Source organism: Battus philenor, unplaced genomic scaffold, assembly GCF_028537555.1.
Source record: "Battus philenor isolate CCGP_79_NKW_IND1 unplaced genomic scaffold, ilBatPhil1.0.hap1 SCAF_19, whole genome shotgun sequence".
NCBI classification, from domain to species: Eukaryota; Metazoa; Arthropoda; class Insecta; order Lepidoptera; family Papilionidae; genus Battus; species Battus philenor.
In genome coordinates this window covers 13,126,596-13,145,545 of record NW_027181681.1, presented here as the reverse complement: position 1 = coordinate 13,145,545, position 18,950 = coordinate 13,126,596, and the positions used below count along the sequence as shown (strand labels likewise).

Sequence of the window (18,950 nt, the reverse complement as noted above, 5' to 3'; positions counted from 1 at the left end):
TGTTATAAAATAGGTCAGCCTCTCTAAGATCAATATAACTGGAATATATAAGCTGTTTAAAAAAAAACTTGCTTAGGAAAAGACTTGACTGACATTATGCTGCCTTACCGTCTCGTTGTATATCAGCTGTTAGATAGTGGTCTGAGAACTGTGCGTGATCAGTCTTGAATGTTGGCGTCATAGGGAAATGATTCAGGGGCCTTGACACAAAAATATTCTGAAGTATTTACTCCAGAATATTTATGTGTGAGGGTACTCCGGTAAGAGCGTATAAATGAAGGTATTTCCCCTTCGTAAAACGAAATAAAAGTTAGGTTAGTTAGGTTTTCGGGGGTCCTCCGGTGAATGGTGCTCCCCTACCATAAACGGGGCTTTTGACCCACTAGCTTCAACTACTCTGAGGCGGACGATGGTTCGACGTGGTCTCGAACCGTCGTGATAGCACCACGAGGGTTTCGGGGGTAGCGTATCCACGCAAACCCCGGGACGGGCTATCGAAAATGGCACGGCGCGAGCGAAAACCACGTGGCGATCCTTGACCGTGAGATGCCGCGGTCCCTCGTATAGCGCAGAGGGTGATCACCGGGCCCTCTCCCGGTTTAGTGGGTAAGAATCCCACATACATCTGTCCTCTCCCCAGAGGCTGGGCATCTTGAACGTCCGGAAGATTCCCCTCCCCCAAATACCAAAAATTAAAAGGTTTTTGGGGGTAGCGTAAACCATACACGTGTACCCCGGGACGAGCTATGTAGAATAGCACCGTGTAATTTTTGAAATATTAAGATCCCTTAGTTCAAATTGAAAAGATCGATTTTTGTTTTCGATGGATTTTGTCAGAAAATTATTTAAATCTCTTTAACTAATTTTTAAATCATTGTGTATAAATAGATCACTTCAGAATATGTTACATTATTTTTTTAATTGAAATATTAATAATTATGATTCATATATAGTTATATATTTTGAAAACAATTTATCTACCATCTTTCTTAGAAGCCGACGTTGCTTGCCCGGAAGGCATTTTGAAGCTTCATTGAAAAAGCTTAAATACCTGACGATCATATTCCAGCTAAATCGAGGATGAGTATACGAAGAAGGACATAGTGTATATGTATGGTGTAGTGAATGAAGAGTAATTTAAAACATTGTTGACTAGTCAGGAGTTAACTCGTGATGGGTTTTTTAAACGGTTTTATTTAGTTCGACCCGTACGGAATTTATTTGAGTCAAAATTAGAAATTAAAATTTAAGCACCTTCCCGTTGTCAGATTGATCTTAAATTTGGTACACACATTTAATTTAGATGACAATACAATATAATAAAATCAATAACATTATAAATCTAAGATAGCCGCCGATACAAAATTGCGGATTACATATTTTTCCTAAACCCCCTCAATATGGGTATCAAATGAAAGGGCTACACTAATGAAACACGATGATTATGTCAAAATTTAAAATTCAAGATGGACGCCGTTCCAATATGGCGGACTAGGTACATATTTTTCCACAACCACCACAATATGGGTATCAAAAAACCGTTTAACTTAAAAGTTTTTTAAATGTATTTATTTTTGAATCACCGTTGTTATCTCTGTTGGCGACCATGCAGTGCATTGGTCAGTATAATACAAGATGTGTCTCACTTATAAGAGCCAAATATTTTGTTGTAAAAAATTGTAAATCAAATTGTGGTGACTGAAAATGATACTCTACCAGAAGAGAGCGGCTCTGATATTATGCTGTCAAAATTTAAAAAAGAATTATAGCATCAGATAGTGACAGTTCGAAAGAAGGGTGGAACGAACATGATATTACAACAAAATTACAGATTTATTTAAATATTTCTGGTGCAACTATTGAACTTGACGCTCCGACTATCAGTAGGGTGATGGGTTTATTTTTTGTTGGTGGTGTTTTTGATTTAGTCGTTTCGAAGACCAATTTGTATTATTAAATGATAGAGTTAAACAAGATTTATTCAATAACTCTACCCGGCAGGAGACATGAGATAAATTTTCAGTAGAACCGGACGACAATGTGTTAAGATGCGAAAGAGGACTACTCTGCGGATAATGTTGGAGGAGGGTAAGGGGGGGGGGGGGGGGGGGGTTGTCTCTAGTAAGCTAGTACGTACTTGAGTAAGGATTCACATTGTTGGTACTTTTAAATGTTCCCTGACTTCATTTCAAGCTAAGCGAAGAACACTTAATTATTTTTCATTACTGGAAAACACTTGCGTGAAAATTTCCGCCCGATCGTTACATGAAATAAGTTGCGGGCTTTGTTACGGATTGAATTTTAAATAGGTCAGTGCACTCGAATATCTCGTCTCCTATCTTAGTTTTAAAAATGCTGACTTTTTGAGGTTGAGTAATAAAATATTTAAAAGTGTATATTAATGAGTAATATCAGAATTTATTATGCTAGATTTGTGATTTAGTATCTTTCAATGGATTTATAAAATGTAAATTATTTATTTATACTTCTAAATCAATTTCATCACCTTTAAAGTAATCTCAGTCAGATAAAGCGCACTTTCAACGATTTTTCTAATTTTTACAGTCGATATAGTCTTTATTCCGGTACAGCCTTCAAGATCTTTCATTCGGTTTTTTTCTCCTCAACCTGTCAAAACGTCGTCACCGCATTGGTCTTGTGAATTTGCTGAATAGCCAGAAGTCACACGGAGCCAAATCAGACGAATATATTTAGTGGAATCAGGCGTTACCTTGCGTAAGTCCATCCTAAGTAAGAAAAGGACCAATATTTAGCCACTTCCGCACATGCAGTGGTAGTCGTGCAACAAAGTGCACCGCCCGCCAGCCCGCTGATAAATGCGTATGCGGCAAACAATGCGAATTACACAACTGCCACTGTTAATTCACTCAACACGTGTTTCACCCCTCCAAGTGGCATCTTGAGGAGTTATGTTACACCGAAACCCAGTCTCTGTGACTGTGTGACTGATTCAACAGCGCGTGTAAAAGCCTACTTTGCCTGTTTACAGTTGTTTAACCTAATATTCTTGCCAGTATTACTACTGGAAACTTCCTTTCTAATGGCAAACTGTCATATTGCCGATCGCGGCAGATCTTATGTTACGAAACGTTATCAATGTTCGTGATAACCGGATTCCTCTGATGCTATTGCTCGCTTTTCTAAACACATATATATATACATATAACACTGCATAGATTTTATTATTGAGGAATATAAGTAGGCGATTGTTAGGTCGCGGGTTCGATTACCAGGATTACAATGTTATGTAACATACACTTTGTGTATCAATTATGTAGGATTGGCCACTGAACAAAAAAGTTTCTTGAGGATCTTCTCCGAGCGTACTTTGCGTACCATGATACCACACTGCGTACGCCAACCAGCTTGCCAAGCGTCACGATTTTGTTATAATTGCCCCTCCCCCCTCCCCCTAAATCTTTGGGGCAGAGTTATGCCCTGCAGTGGGCGTCTATGGACTGAAACGACGATACAATGCTAAAATTAAAATTAAATTATATATTTGTATGATACGCAATAGTTCCACTTCGCGTTGCGTCGACGCAGCTGATAACGTTATCACTTCCCGCGCTGTCAGTTGAGCCGTCAGCTGTAACGTCGGCTGAACCAACGGCCGCGCGACGGTTCTGTTCGTCACATGTCAACCTGTGCATACGTTTGCATACGTTTGATATGTCAACGACAGATCGGAATTCGTATTTTTGAACGTGTATTTTTTAACCTGTTTAAAATACAGTACAAAGCCATGTGTATCTTAAATTGACAGTATACATTACGCAATATATATATATATATATAATGTGGGTATTTTTGTATGTATATACACCCTAAACTGCCTTCTCCTTTATATCACTCATCTTCATCCAAAGGTTGTCTGGTGGAGATCGCCTTGACCAATAAGACCGCCTCTTTTACCTTATGAATTGTTTCTTTTTTTCTCTCCTCTGTTTATATTCTAGTATGTATGTACACCCTAAACAGCCCTCTCCTTCATATCTCTCATCTTCATCCAAAGGTTGTCTGGTGGAGATCGACTTGACCAATAAGACCGCCTCTTGTACCTTATGAATTGTTTCTTTTTTTTCTCTCCTCTATTTATATTCTAGTATGTATGTACACCCTAAACTGCCTTCTCCTTTATATCTCTCATCTACATCCAAAGGTTGTCTGGTGGAGATCGCCTTGACCAATAAAACCGCCTCTTGTACCTTATGAATTGTTTCTTTTTTCTCTCCTCTATTTATATTCTAGTATGTATGTACACCCTAAACTGCCTTCTCCTTTATATCTCTCATCTACATCCAAAGGTTGTCTGGTGGAGATCGCCTTGACCAATAAAACCGCCTCTTTTACCTTATGAATTGTTTCTTTTTTTCTCTCCTCTGTTTATATTCTAGTATGTATGTACACCCTAAACAGCCCTCTCCTTCATATCTCTCATCTTCATCCAAAGGTTGTCTGGTGGAGATCGACTTGACCAATAAGACCGCCTCTTGTACCTTATGAATTGTTTCTTTTTTTTCTCTCCTCTATTTATATTCTAGTATGTATGTACACCCTAAACTGCCTTCTCCTTTATATCTCTCATCTACATCCAAAGGTTGTCTGGTGGAGATCGCCTTGACCAATAAAACCGCCTCTTGTACCTTATGAATTGTTTCTTTTTTCTCTCCTCTATTTATATTCTAGTATGTATGTACACCCTAAACTGCCTTCTCCTTTATATCTCTCATCTTCATCCAAAGGTTGTCTGGTGGAGATCGCCTTGACCAATAAGACTGCCTCTTTTACCTTATGAATTGTTTCTTTTTTTTCTCTCCTCTATTTATTGTCTATGGTGTACAAAAAAGTGTTAATAAATAAAAGAAAAAATAAATACTATATTTTAAATATGTGAAAATAAAGTTAATTGTGAGTTTTTCGTTCCCAGGCGGGGCTGTTCGTAGCGTTGAAGCTGGTGGCGCTCGCGCAAGCCGGGAAGGACATTAACATGAGCAACATACACAGCGAAGCCCCGCCCCCAAAAGTAGTAAGTTATCACTCTGTCTCTTTCTTTTGTTTACTTTTTTATTTAAGCCTAAAATATAAAAATAAATTTTAATGTTTCGCTTTCAGGGCGAGTTGCCAAAAGTGGCGCCACCTAGCGCAGCGCCATCACCGATCCCAGCGTCTGCGCCAGCTGGTGATTGGAGCATCAAACCTGCAGAAAGGGAGAAGTACAGTCAGCTGTTCGACTCCCTACAGCCCAGCAATGGATTCATCCCCGGCAACAAGGTAAGCTAGATTTTTTCCAGATTGTTTGACGTCCAATAACTGATGACTTCTTTCAGCTAAGAACATACAGGGTGATTTGTCATAGGTCTAAAAGTTTCAGAGGTGAATATGTACCTGAGAAATGAGTCAGCAAAAATCTATAAAGCTTTACAACTACAGTAATACCCCGATTTACGCCAGGGATACGTTCCAAAAAAAATCGCGTTAACTGAAATTCGCGTATAACGAGGTTTATGATTAAACATAGTCAAAAATTATTACAAAAAAATACAAATCATTTTAATCAATCACTTTAATTCTAGGAACACTTTATGCAATACATACTCTTATTTTTTTACGGAAAAATACATCTATTGTCTTTTGGGTAACGTTTTGTTTACGTTCTTGTAAAATACGTTCATAACACCCAACACTGTTTTTAATTGTTTGACAGATGGTCAAGATACCATAGAGAAGTTGATGACTACATTATATTTATACGCACTCTTTCGCGTAATTCGAGCATTTGAGCGCGAAATTTGCAATTCGCGTTATAGTGAAACCGCGTATAACGGGGTCGCGTAAAGCGGGGTATTACTGTATTACAAATCTATGTTAGATATAGATAGTAATGAAATATTAAGAATAAATAAATTGTTAATCAAATGATAAAAATAGTAAACATACAATTGTAGAACTCTAGAGGGAAGGTCAAGGAGCTGAGGAAAGTATGGAAAGGAACGAGAGATATTGTGAAGGAAATTAGATGAATAAAAGAAGAAAATGGAACAAAAAGGAAAAAATGTTGTGCAAATAAAAACCCTGTCCACCCATGATAGGAGGTGAAAGAGAGGCCTCAAAAACTTGACAAGAAAATCTATTAACAATTATCCCATATAAAGTGATCACATTGAAAAATTAAAAGCCAATAACTTTTGGTAGTAAAAAGTCTACAAGGACATACAGTTATTTATGTAACCATTGATTTTTCTATAGGATGTACCATAATTATAACGAAATAATCTATATTTACCAGGGCATATAATCGTTCAATGAGGTGGTGCACTATCTGAATAGGCGTCCTTAGTGTAGAAAGAATATTTCAAAACAGACAAACACTATATCTAACTCACATCCAAGCCGATAAACAAGTTCTCATGACCCAAGGCTATGGTATAGAGGCAGGTTTAAAGACGCTCACTATCCACGAGGTTCAAGAGCTGAAGAAGTGATCATCGCGTTGTCTGTCGAACAACAGACACCTTCGTGCTGTATAACAGTGTCCATTACGCGGCGGTAGCAATATCACGTCACACACGTGCGTGTATTGCACGGACGAGACTCAAGATGTGATCGCAAGGTTCATCGATGTGGTGAATACGGCAACCGCCGCACATATACTGACGCACAACCTGAGAATGGCGATATGGAGTAGGGATGAGGAAGTGGTCGCACGAAACGTAATCTTAAAAACTGGACATTGTAAGGGTGTCGTTAAAATAGATCAAGAGACAGAAAACATTGTAACATGCAAAAACGTGAGCAAAAATAAAATCGAAAATATTAAACGTAAATAAATGTCGAAATCTTAATAATAAAAAAAAACTTATATTCACCTTTAAAGTTTTTACATCTACAACAAATCACCTTGCATAGGGTCTTTGTATTTAGTTGGATCTCTGCCCCCAAAAGCCTTTTGTGATTTTGTAAAATAGTAACATGGAAGTACCCATGTCCATCAGCATGTCTTAAGAAATCTCATGAAACTATTCCTTTCTTTTCAGGTGAAAGGAGTCCTGATGGAGTCTAAGCTTCCATTGGAGACGCTTGGGAAAATTTGGGATCTTGCTGATCAAGATAAGGATGGAATGCTGGACAGGCACGAGTTCATTGTGGTGCGTATTGATCTCTTGGTTAAATACAATGTTAAGGACTTTGCTCATAATATGGCTTGGGAACGAATTGTTCTAACAATTTGATTAAAACGTCACCAAGATAGTCTTGATTCTTTGGAGGATTTATGAAGGCCGATTTAGATCTTGGCCAGACTACATTGACCCCAAGACACTAGGACCCCTCAATCCACTTATTCAAGAGCATGGATTGATTACCTATCTATTTCTATTTCTGTTCTTTTCTTGTCTGTTTTATAAATCATTAACATGTGTTACTTTATGTGTGGTCCGTCAAAACAATTTTAAATGTAAATTGGTGCCTTAATTAAAAAGGTTGCTCGTCTCTGGTTTAGCGAATGAGTAATTTATTTTATGATCTTTGTTTTTAGAGACACCCAGGTCGTCTTGGAAGAGACGAGGGTGTTTTTTTATTCTTTTTAATTCATTTTTCACATTTTTTATGAATCATCTATGGATTTTCTCATTTATGATTTTATTTTCTAGATATATTTAAAATGTTCTTCTTTCCATAGTTCATCGAGCAACTGAGTTTGCCAGTGATGTTCTTTGTGGCCACATTTTTGTATGCTAAGTCATCACTGGTAACACTGCTAAATACAATCACGCAATATATATATATATATATATCAGCACACTGAGTGTATGTTACATTCGCAGGCGATGCATTTGGTGTACAAAGCGCTGGAGAAGTACGCGGTTCCGACGTGCCTGCCGCCGGAGCTGCGCGCGCGGCCCGCACGGCCACCCTCCCGACCCCCGTCACGCCCCCCGTCGCGTCCCCCTTCGCGGCCCCCCTCGCCGCAGCCGCGACCGCCTCCTCCACGTCCCCTACCTCCATCACAGCAGCAGCCGCAGTCCAATGCGATGCTTCTAGAAGGCCTGCTGGACTTGTCCAGTGTGAGTTGTCTTTCAATCATATATATAAATCAGTCTTTCTTTATAAGGTAGATAAATTCCTTACAAAAGCAGTACACATATCGACATTTCAGTCCATAGATGCTCACCTGAGCCACCCCCCAAAGAAATCTAAGGGGGGGATATTCAATAATCTCCACACGAAGCAGTCGCGTTAGTGCGGTATTATGATATCACACTAATTAAAAAAACCTACTAAGATTCTCTAATGGCGACTACGTGCCGGTAGACGCGGCTTGGATAGTCCCCCCATTAGGTAGATCGATGACATAGTTAAGGTGGAGGTAGCTGGATGCGGGCATCGAATGAACAGTCAGCAGTGAGCGTCCAAAAACCAGGTGACGTGTGGTAAATTTGAAGACATGTACGAGTATGTACATATATCAACCCATAGACTCTCATTGTAAGACATGGATCTCCCCCAAAGATATCTATGGGAAGATGTTCTATCGCCGCGCTTGGCAGGCGAGTCGACGATCGCAGTGTGGTATTGCCCATCCTCTGGAAACTTATATCTATTATATGGTTAATTATAGCCAACTTTGATTCGATAATAATAAATATATAAATGAAAAATCACAGACGGAGAGATCAGCAGACGAGCTAAGGTCACAGATGAAGGTTCTTTAGTAGTAGAGTAATAAGAGAAAGAGTGGCATCGGTGTGATCTTTAAATGATGATACTTAGGAGGCAATTTGTTAAGTTATACCTTCGCTTTAATATATATTAAATACTAGCTGTTCCCGCAAACGTTGTTTTGCAAAAAAAAAAAGGTTTTAATTAACAAATAAAAATAAGGATTGATCGTAGAGGGGTGAAAAATTAGGGTTGTATGTATTTTTGTACGCTGTATCATAATAAAATAAAAACCAAAAAATTGTCTAAAAAATAAAAAAATAAATTTAGGGGTGGACCACCCTTATCACTTAGGGGTATGAAAAATAGATAGTAGCCGATTCTCAGACCTACTGAATACGCATATAAAATTTGATAAAAATCGGTCGAGCCGTTTCAGAGGAGTTCAAGTTCGAACACCGTGACACGAGAATTTTATATATTAGATAAAGAATGGTTTGATATGATGATGATAAAGTTGATCACAATTTTGTATTTCAGCCAACGACTGCGCCGTCGACGGTTGTGGCACCACCAAGTGCGTCTATCTTGTCGATCGCACCGAGCGTGCCTAGCGGCGCGCCGAGCATGGGCCCCACGGCGACCGAGCGCGCCCAGTACGACGCGGAGTTCGAGGCGGCCGACCTGGACCGCGACGGGCTGGTGTCCGGCGCGGAGATACGCGAAACCTTCCTGCGCAGCGGCCTGCCGCAGCAGACCCTCGCCCACATATGGTTAGTCACCGATCATCTCACTATAGCCTTCATCATCTCCCATAATTAAGTAAGAAAAGGACTTTAACCATAAATAATAATATTACTTAACAGTTAACCACATGTACAAGTCATTATCATTTTGTCTGATGATGGACGCCCACATCAAAACGTAGGCATCTTTAAAAGATCGCCACGATGATCGATCTAGCGCTACCTCTATCCAGCGACTTCCTGTGACCCTGACTAAGTCTTCGATCCACCTAGTCCTAGTACGTCGCGTCTACCAACTCGTGATCACCACTAATAATCTTTCGACCATCGTCACTAGCGATATGCCCCTCCCACAGCCTTTATAGAATATTGTCTTCTATATTTAATGGAATCAGGCGTTACCTTGCGTAAGTCCATCCTAAGTAAGAAAAGGACCAATATTTAGCCACTTCCGCACATGCAGTGGTAGTCTTGCAACAAAGTGCACCGCCCGCCAGTCCGCTGATAAATGCGTATGCGGCAACAATGCTAATCACACAACCGCCATCACCAAATTACTCAACACGTGTTTCACGCCTTCACCGGGCATCTTCAGGAGTTATGTTACACCGATTAGTGCCAAACACAGAGTCAGAGTGGCATCTGCGGAAGTGGCTAAATATTGGTCCTTTTCTTACTTAGGATGGACTTCCGCGCGCTAACGCCTGATTTCAATAAATCCCGTAATTAACTCAAAACCACCATCATCAACATCGACATCGCTAATACCATCATACACAAACATCTCCTTCACCACATTGTTATCATCACTCATAATTACCGCCACTGACAACCATCACTAAAAACGCCTCAAACCTCTACCATCTCCAGGACCATCATACACAATCACCCCATTTACTGTCACAGCTGCAGCCACCAACAGCCGTAAATAATACCAATGTCTCTACTGCTTCTTACTTTATAACCATTATCGCAATAATCATCTTGTACAATTCAAAGTTAAGAATAAAATAAGTACATAACATATACAAATAATGAGAACTGGTTACCTTAGATGTTATAGATGCATGTTCTAAAGTGGGCAATGTTGGGCAGGGCTTTGTGCGACAGCGGCAGCGTGGGCAAGCTGACACGGGAGCAGTTCGCGGCTGCCATGTGGCTGGTGCAGCGTGCGGCCCGTGGAACTCCGCCTCCACCCTCGCTTCCACCAGCACTGCTGCAGCCGCAACCAGCTCAGGTTAGTGACAACTCAGGGGACGATTTCCTCCGCTGATAGAAAGGAAGCGATAAAAGGAGATGATTAGTAGGAAAATGGAATTTAAAAAAGAAATATGGGGGAGAGAGAAAGAAAGGGATAAGTCAATCAAAAATGAATATGTCAATGTTTTGTTCTTGAATTTTATTTAGTTGCCATATTTGTTTTCCCAACACCAAGTTGTGAATGTTTTCATTAATATAATTGTTTTATAGTGGGTGCACAAGTGTAAGCCTTTTGTATTTGTAGGGGTCGGATGGGACGCGATTGACAAAACGTACACGAGATATTTAAGAACGGATGGTTTTATTTGTGTACTTCTTCCATCTTGTGTGTTTCGATAATATTTATATTAAATAGGTGTCAATGTATTATCATGTTAAACGCAGTTTGAATATAAACCAGATTTGTGTACTTCTCGCTTCATTATCCTTGTTGTGAAGGGTGACTCCGTGACTTCTTTCACCGATCAGTATGTCCTTGACATACCTTCACCATCAGTGATCTTCATGTATGGAAAATTAAGCTTTACTGTCTAGAGTGGTCCGGATTTTAAAAACTAACCACTGGTAATGCATCGTTAAAAACAAACAAGATATCAATGATTTGATATAAATAACCATAATAATTAGTTAAAATTTATTTTGTTACAAATAAATAGCAGAGAGGTGAGCATAAAAACAATGGCTAGGACGCTAATGTCTGGAATATAGATGCTAGTAATAAAAAAGTGGTCCGGATTTAATTTGCTCAGCGTATTGTTCCTGTAGTAACAAAAACCTTTTTAAGCCTACCTCCATCGTGTGAAAAGTGACCAAAATATTCAATGAATGCCTTCATTCTTGCAAGGACAACGATAGGTAGGTACAGTGAATCGTGCTCGGTAAATAAGTACACCAATACTTCCCTTTGAGTCGTTTCTTTTTGCGTTTTTTCGAAGTTGCGTCGTTGCTTATTTGGTAATAACTTTCGCGCGATGTTCCCCGTTCACTGCATCTCACGTGCCTATGGTTCTTTACTTTTTGATATGAGTGAAGTGGAAGAGGGGAGCCCACAAAAAAGAAAAGATCACCGTTGAAGCCTTAAAGTTGTGGAGTGCAGACCACGAGCTCCATCCATCCCCACGGTGTTGAGCGTCCACCCCTAAGGTGTAGGGCATCCACCTCCAAGGTGGGCATACGACTTCATTGGAAGACGTCTGACGCAGAACGTTTCACACCGATCGTATTAGAAATTTGTGGGACAGAACTATGCCCAATAGTGGACGTCACTTGAATAAAATGATGGCGATGATGATAACAAAAGTACGTTATCAAAGTGACAATTAAGTTCAAGGAATGTTAGTCATTTTGGGTTGAAGCAAATGCCGGTCATCAGGCAGAAAAAGACTAAACTGTTTTGAGGACTGGGAAAAGTGTTGGGTTAGGTTAGGTTAGGTTAGAGTTAAAAGAGTGTCTTATTAGACTAGGATTATTTTGAAGGGGATAAAATAATTTTTGTAGAAATCAATAAACAATTTATATTTTATTAAAAAATACACCTTACTTTTTTATCACAATTTATTTCAATTTTAATGGATTACCAATATGGTCATCACTATCTCTGATAGAGGTATACTTTGTCTGTGACCCTGAAGATGAGATATAGACAGCATATCAATGTGATCAGAACAAGCCGGTGACCATACTTGGTTCGCGTGTCTTCGAACACCTCCACCTTCACCACGCCTGCCAAGTTGTGGTCCTGCCAGCAGCTGCGGATAATGTTTCATCTAAATTTATTCCCCAAAAAGTTTTCACAGGATATCTTACACCTTCTAGATTTAAATCTTAAATTTAAATGATAATATTAAATAAATCTTATTATAGCATTCATGAGTATATTTTATGTTGAGTGAAATGTGTATAACTTGCTTTGTTAACTTATTTAAATTTTAAATTTCAATCAAAAGAGCAATTGTTGAGTTTCTGCCCACTACACAATACACAGTACCTGGCGATAAATATTGAACATCGACCTTTGGAAAGAGACAATCGGCTAATTTCGGCTTCGTAGAGCGTTATCTCTGTCGCACGAATTACAACGACTGACAAAACGACACACTGGTGATGTGGGACAGAGATAGTGCTCTACGAAGCCGAAATTATCCGATTGTCTCTTTCCAAAGGTCGATGTACAATTTTTTTCGCCGGGTACTATACCTTATTACATATAGAGTAAAAAAGTCTAATTGCCTATATGAATAAAGATATGTGTTAATCATACGATACCTACACACTTTTTTTTTGGCACCCACTATTGGGGACCTTTTCTTCCATCCCTATCTTATTGGGGACAGGGATTTTATTTTTATTATAATTTTTTATTTTCATTCTCTTCATTCATTCATCACATGATCTGTATTTCTGTTCTTTCACTCCACATTTTTCTCTATCTTTCTCTTCCATTCTGTTCCATTCATCCATCCTCAATCACTGCAGTTAGGTCTATTTATACTTTTCATCACAGATTTCAGCAGTTTTCTTATCTTAATTTAAACATTGTTATTTACTATTTTATTTGTTTCTTATATAATTTGATTTTAATTCTCGTTACAATATTTACCTGTAAACGTTGGAGTCTGTATATACAACCTCTTTTATAACGATGTAGTCTCTCGCGTTGAGATGCATTCTGCCGTCACTGGCCATATCCAGCTCCCTTGGTATCACATCACGACTTCCAACTCTCCAAGTTACGGGGATATCCCGTAGTGTAGTGCTGAATTGTGATTTATTATTGTAGAATAAAAAAGGCGCCAGTTACAAATAGTACAACCAAAGAGATTTCATTAACAAAAAGTTTTTATATATCCAACCTTATATTTGTTTAATTTTAAACCGTGGTCAAATATGTTAGTTGACGCGTTATATTTACCCTGGGCATTTGATTATAACTGAAGTCCCTTTGGCAGCGAATATAATGTCCCGGCTGACGGGGGGTGGTTGAGGCGGTTCCATCTGGGCCAGAGAGTACACGCCATCGCTGTTGTTCGCTCGCTCCAGGATATCCCCGCCTGGGGAACGCAGTTCGAAGATACAGCTCTTGCATGGTACCTGTCATACAGAGATATATCAAAAATGATTTATAAAAACTATGTTTATATAGGATTTTAAAAATAATAAGTATGATAACATAGTATATAAAGTAAGAAAAGTTACAATAAATTCCACCCGTCGAGACTGAGCGACTTGACCTCTTTAATTCTGGCTAATATTGATCAGCTTATATCTAAAAAAAACAGTGCTAAATTTCTGACTAAAAATTTCAAGTAATATTCTGTTCTATTCTTTTTTATTTTTTTTTAGTTAAAAATTTAAAATGATCCGTTTTTTGAAAAGGTTGTGCGCCCCTGCTATAAACTATAGAATGTTTATAAAGTATCAATTGCGGGTTCAACGAATCGAGTCTATGTAGAAAGGTCCCGATGATTTTCCTCACCTTACAAAGTCCAATCATTATTTCGTTCATCCTTGAAGCGACTACAGTCGATTCCTTGATACTCTTAGGCAGCAAGTCTGAGCGGCAAGGTATACCACCAGGAAACTCTGGGGATAATTTTTAATAACCATTAATTCGTCTTTAGAATAGACGTTCATATCACCCTACTTAGGCCTTTCACAAAGATCGCCACGATGTCCGGTCATGCTCTGCCCATATCCAATGGCTTTCTGAGACTTTACATTGTCGTTGGTCCACCTAAAGGGGGGAGAGGGGGGGGGGGGTGGCTACCCAGTCCACTATAGAACCTTTTGGCTCCAATGGTCATCGGCATGAACGATATTGCTCGCCCATTGCCAATAAATATTTGGGTTCTATAATAAAACATGTATGAGAAATGAATGCAGAGATGAGATACGCAAAAGTTTCTCTACTTGTTTCTACGAGTTGGTAGACGCAGTGTGTTCAGAGTCCCTTTAGGTAGACTTACATGGTCATGGTTGAATGTTACTCAAGATCGGTCGTCGTGGTGGGGTTTTTTTGCCTCGCAGTGGGCATATATCTATATGATGGAATAATCTGGTGTTTCAAGCATATTAAGGAGAACGCTTTTGTATAGTAACTTTCCTGAGATGCTCATGTGTGTGTGAGACAGATAGATATACAGTTTGCTCACCAACAGCGTATGTGGAAACCACACTTATATATCTATTAGTAACTTATTGATCCCTCCATGATATTCAGCCACATCATCATATCTTCAGCAGTAAGACTTGCTGGACATAGAGTATATCTTCCAAAAGAACCGGTTGAAGGCTGCCTGTATATACAGCCTCTTCCAAAAACCTTAACGAGGTTGTCTGTCATTGTCATTGAAAGTCCTATGCTGTCGTATCGTTGTTTTAAAATTATTGTGTCATCAATCCGATTTGATAAATCGATTTCGTATCGATTATTAATCGATATGAAATCGATTTATTGTGAAAAATGTAAAATTCGGTTGCGTTATCGAAAGGTGGAATATTTTTTACGTTCAGTTTGTATATAAATAGGTAGGAAATATACTCGTGTTTTGGGAGACATTAATAAACAATGTCATGGTTCGTAAGGAGAAATTTGATTAAGCTCAAATAACTTAGAATTGGATTCTGCCTCCGCTAAAATGTAGTGTCCCAGGTTTGAAGTGCGTAAATATATATTTAAATGAATAGAGATTTTTCCTGAAGAATAATCTCTATTCAATTGAAAATTTTCTGAAAGAAGAGGCAGAAGGAACTACAGCAACTCTTCTGCCTAGTATAATCTAGGGTTAGCATTCCCTGATATATCCAGACCTCGTTTCCAACGAGACCTGTTGGTTATGGAACTGCGACGACGACGATGTCCAGTGTACGTGGCTTGTCTTGAAGGTCATATAAGTGGACTGTATTTGCGAGGTGGTTGTGCAATTTACGCGGTATGAAATATTATGCAGTGTCATTTTGTTACAACGGGAAAAATAATAATAAGAGAGGAAGCCAAGGGTCAAGGAATTCAAGGTTCTCAGAGTCCTGAGAGCGAATTGTCTGTTGCACAGTGAAATCATCACGCGGCGTGGATGCGGTTAGTAACAAGGTAGAAACAATAATGATAGGCGGAAGGTTTTGTCACAGTTTTTAATTTAAGCGTCAATGTTGACACTTCACAGTACAGCCTGTTCACTCGGCGTTTTTAGGCGTGAGTGGGAAAAGGATAGGCGTATATAGAAACGACAAACAGCTATATAGTTATTAAATAAATTCCGAGTGTGAAATATGAATGCGAAAATGTAAATTGTAATAATATTGCTATATAAAAAGCCGCCATATGTGAAAGTTCCCGCGGACGTCGTCACAACGCTTAACCTTTTGTTCGTCTCGCCCACTCGTCTCGCTCACTCGCACGGCGTGCACGATACGCGCTCTTGCTTGCTCTTGGCAGGTAGCCAAGACGCAGCACGTGCGCCCGCGGCCGTTGGAGTTCTCGAGAGTCGGATTTGAGCGATGGTTCGATGCGCAACCGCGCGTAGACGAATTATTCATTTTCCGCGCACAAATTGTTTTAATAATTAAATAAACGTTTTTCCACATCACAAAATGTATTTATAATTAGAAAAATGCGACGGACCGTTTTTGAATGTACCAGGTGTGATCTTATTGTAGGTAGAGCGGCACTTACAGTCAATGAAATTATGTGCTGAGCTGCAGTCAATAAATTGATGAATGTAAGGAACTGGGCGATTGTTAGCGGTTACAGGTGTTAGACCAGTGATTCCCAAAGTGGTCTATATTGACCCCTAGAGGTGACTACCTGCAAGGGGTCTACGTCAGCGAAAAAAAATTTGTAGGTCCATGAAATGAAAATGGGGATCTCAACACATACAGTGATAGTACCTACTTACTTACATTATACCATCTTATAATATCAAAACATTTAATATTACGTATATTTTACATAACAGATACAAAATTTTATTTTGAGTAGTATTAATTTAAATTCAATTAATAATGTACAAATAATATGTGTTTTGCTTTAAGTTTTTAACACTAAACTTAACAGTTAGAAATTTACAGGAAAAATATCAGGTAAGTAGGGGGTCTACCCAACACGGAATAACATGGCAAGGGGTCTACGACACAAAAAAGTTTGGGGAACTCTGTGTTAGAGCAAAAACACAATATAAAAGTTTACCTCGAAACAGCTTACTCTCCTTATCATGTAATTTGAAAGTCTCGTCCGGCGTGTATGTACAATTCTGTTCTTCGATCTGAAATGCAGTTTATAAGCAATATTCATAATTTTTGTTAGATATGTTATATTCGTAATTCAAGAAAACAATGTATAGTTTGCATCAAACCTTTAACCTTATTTTTTTTATTCTGTTTTATTTTTAACTCTGCTTCGCAATGTGTTATTGTTGTGGAGAAGAAGCAGGGAGAAACTTCAAACCAACACATCTCTTAATAAAATTTAACAATACATATTTATATATATATACTTTATCAGATATAGCCAATAATCAAGCGACATCATTGATAAGGTTTCATGTCATTTAACCCTCAATAGCCTAGACTTTCAATTTTGATACCAACATTTTAAACCGAATGTTCACGTTCCTATTAGTTTTTTTATAGGTTGTCTGTACGTATTTTACTGTTGTATAATATTCTTTCCAACGAAATTAAAAAAAAAAATCTATTTTTCTCTTCATCTAGACCCACAAGCAAACACAGTATTATTAAAAAAAATCACTTTCGTAAATCAGGCTACTAAGGGTTAAATATTGGTTTATTAAATAATAAACCTTTTCCAATTTACTTTATATATGTTTTGAATTTTGTTAAAGTTAGTCCAATAACGTGTAGCGGAATTTTATTAAAAAATCTGACTCCGTTTATTACAAATAAAGTAGAGACTTTTTCAGTCGAAACTTTGGTACAGTCAGTTTTTGACGGTACCTTGTAAATGCAATATGGACCTATCTTTTATTGTAATTTATTATAATGTAAAAGCGTCTTAGAGTCTAAAGACCTGAATGGTATAATTGTCGTAAAATAGTCTACCTGGGTGTCAATGTATCCCACGTGGCAGTAACCGAAACGCCTCCGTCTACCCACGGCGCTGCAGCGGCTACATTCGCTCCACATTGTCCACGAGCTGAATGCCACCAGTTCGTTGGTCACCAGTTGCGGAGGAGCTGGGTGTGGTCCTCGTGATACGTCCCCATGAACCTGCCATATGGTTTATATATATATATATATATATATATATACCGTATTCCTCCGAAACGGCTTGACCGATTTTTACCAAATTTTATATATGCGTATTTAGTAGATCTGAGAATCGGCTACTATCTATTTTCAATACCCCTAAGTGATAAGGGTTGTTCACCCTTAATTTTTTTTTTAAGTTTTTGACAAAAATTTTTGTTTTTAATTGTTTTATGATGCAGCATACAAAAATACATACAACCCTAAATTTTCACCCGTCTGCGATCAACCCTTATTTGTTAATTAAAAAGTTTTTTTTTTCGCAAAACAACGTTTGCGGGATCAGCTAGTACATATATATTGATTAGATTTGGTTGCGAATAAATGGGCAGCGTTTAACTCTGAAACATCTTTCCAAAATACGGCAAAGTCCCAAAATACGTCAAAATTCAGAGATGATGATGAAGGGTTAGGAATCTGAGATGTGGTCGTTCACAATGGACTTTATAAGATCAGCCAGGAAGCAATGGCAGCAATGGAAGAAGGGTTCGTGCAGCCGAAAGCCATTAGGACCGAAAGGTTCTCGAATGGCGACCACAGGCTGGTGCATGCGGCGTGGGTAACCTCCCACTAGCTGAGATGTGGTCGTTCACAATGGACCTTATAAGAATTCTAAAGATCAGCCAGGAAGCAATGGTAGCAATGCAGGAAGAGTTCGTGCAACTGAAAGTCTTTGGGACCGAAAGGTTCTCTAGTGGCGATCACAGGCCGGTGCATGCAGCGTGGGTAACCTTCCTCTAGGTGGAGCGAAGCGTTGAGTCCCTAAAGTGGACAATACCATAACAATAACTACACACCACAGTATATTTGTCCCGTTCATCAATGACTTCCAAGATGGTCAGTGTGCTAATCTTGGAGTCAAGCTGACACTTGTATACTCCGGCGTCGTCCGCCCGGACGTGGTAGATGGTGAGATTGCCGTCAATCACCCCCAACTCCTTATCGATCATCGGTCTGAACGTTAAGTTGTTCACTGACTGAAATTTTTAAATATAGTTA

The 18,950-nt window shown here is 38.8% G+C and overlaps 1 protein-coding gene across 1 annotated transcript in view; it reads left to right on the top strand.

The window, feature by feature from the left end:
- Positions 1 to 18,950, top strand: part of Eps-15 (Epidermal growth factor receptor pathway substrate clone 15) — a 54,974-nt gene that overhangs the window by 12,774 nt on the left and 23,250 nt on the right. Inside the window, exons 4-9 of the mRNA XM_068764548.1 lie at positions 4,952 to 5,050; positions 5,137 to 5,295; positions 7,059 to 7,169; positions 7,848 to 8,087; positions 9,223 to 9,455; positions 10,524 to 10,665. Of these exons, the coding sequence (XP_068620649.1) occupies positions 4,952 to 5,050; positions 5,137 to 5,295; positions 7,059 to 7,169; positions 7,848 to 8,087; positions 9,223 to 9,455; positions 10,524 to 10,665 (984 nt within the window). The remainder of the gene's footprint in view (positions 1 to 4,951; positions 5,051 to 5,136; positions 5,296 to 7,058; positions 7,170 to 7,847; positions 8,088 to 9,222; positions 9,456 to 10,523; positions 10,666 to 18,950) is intronic.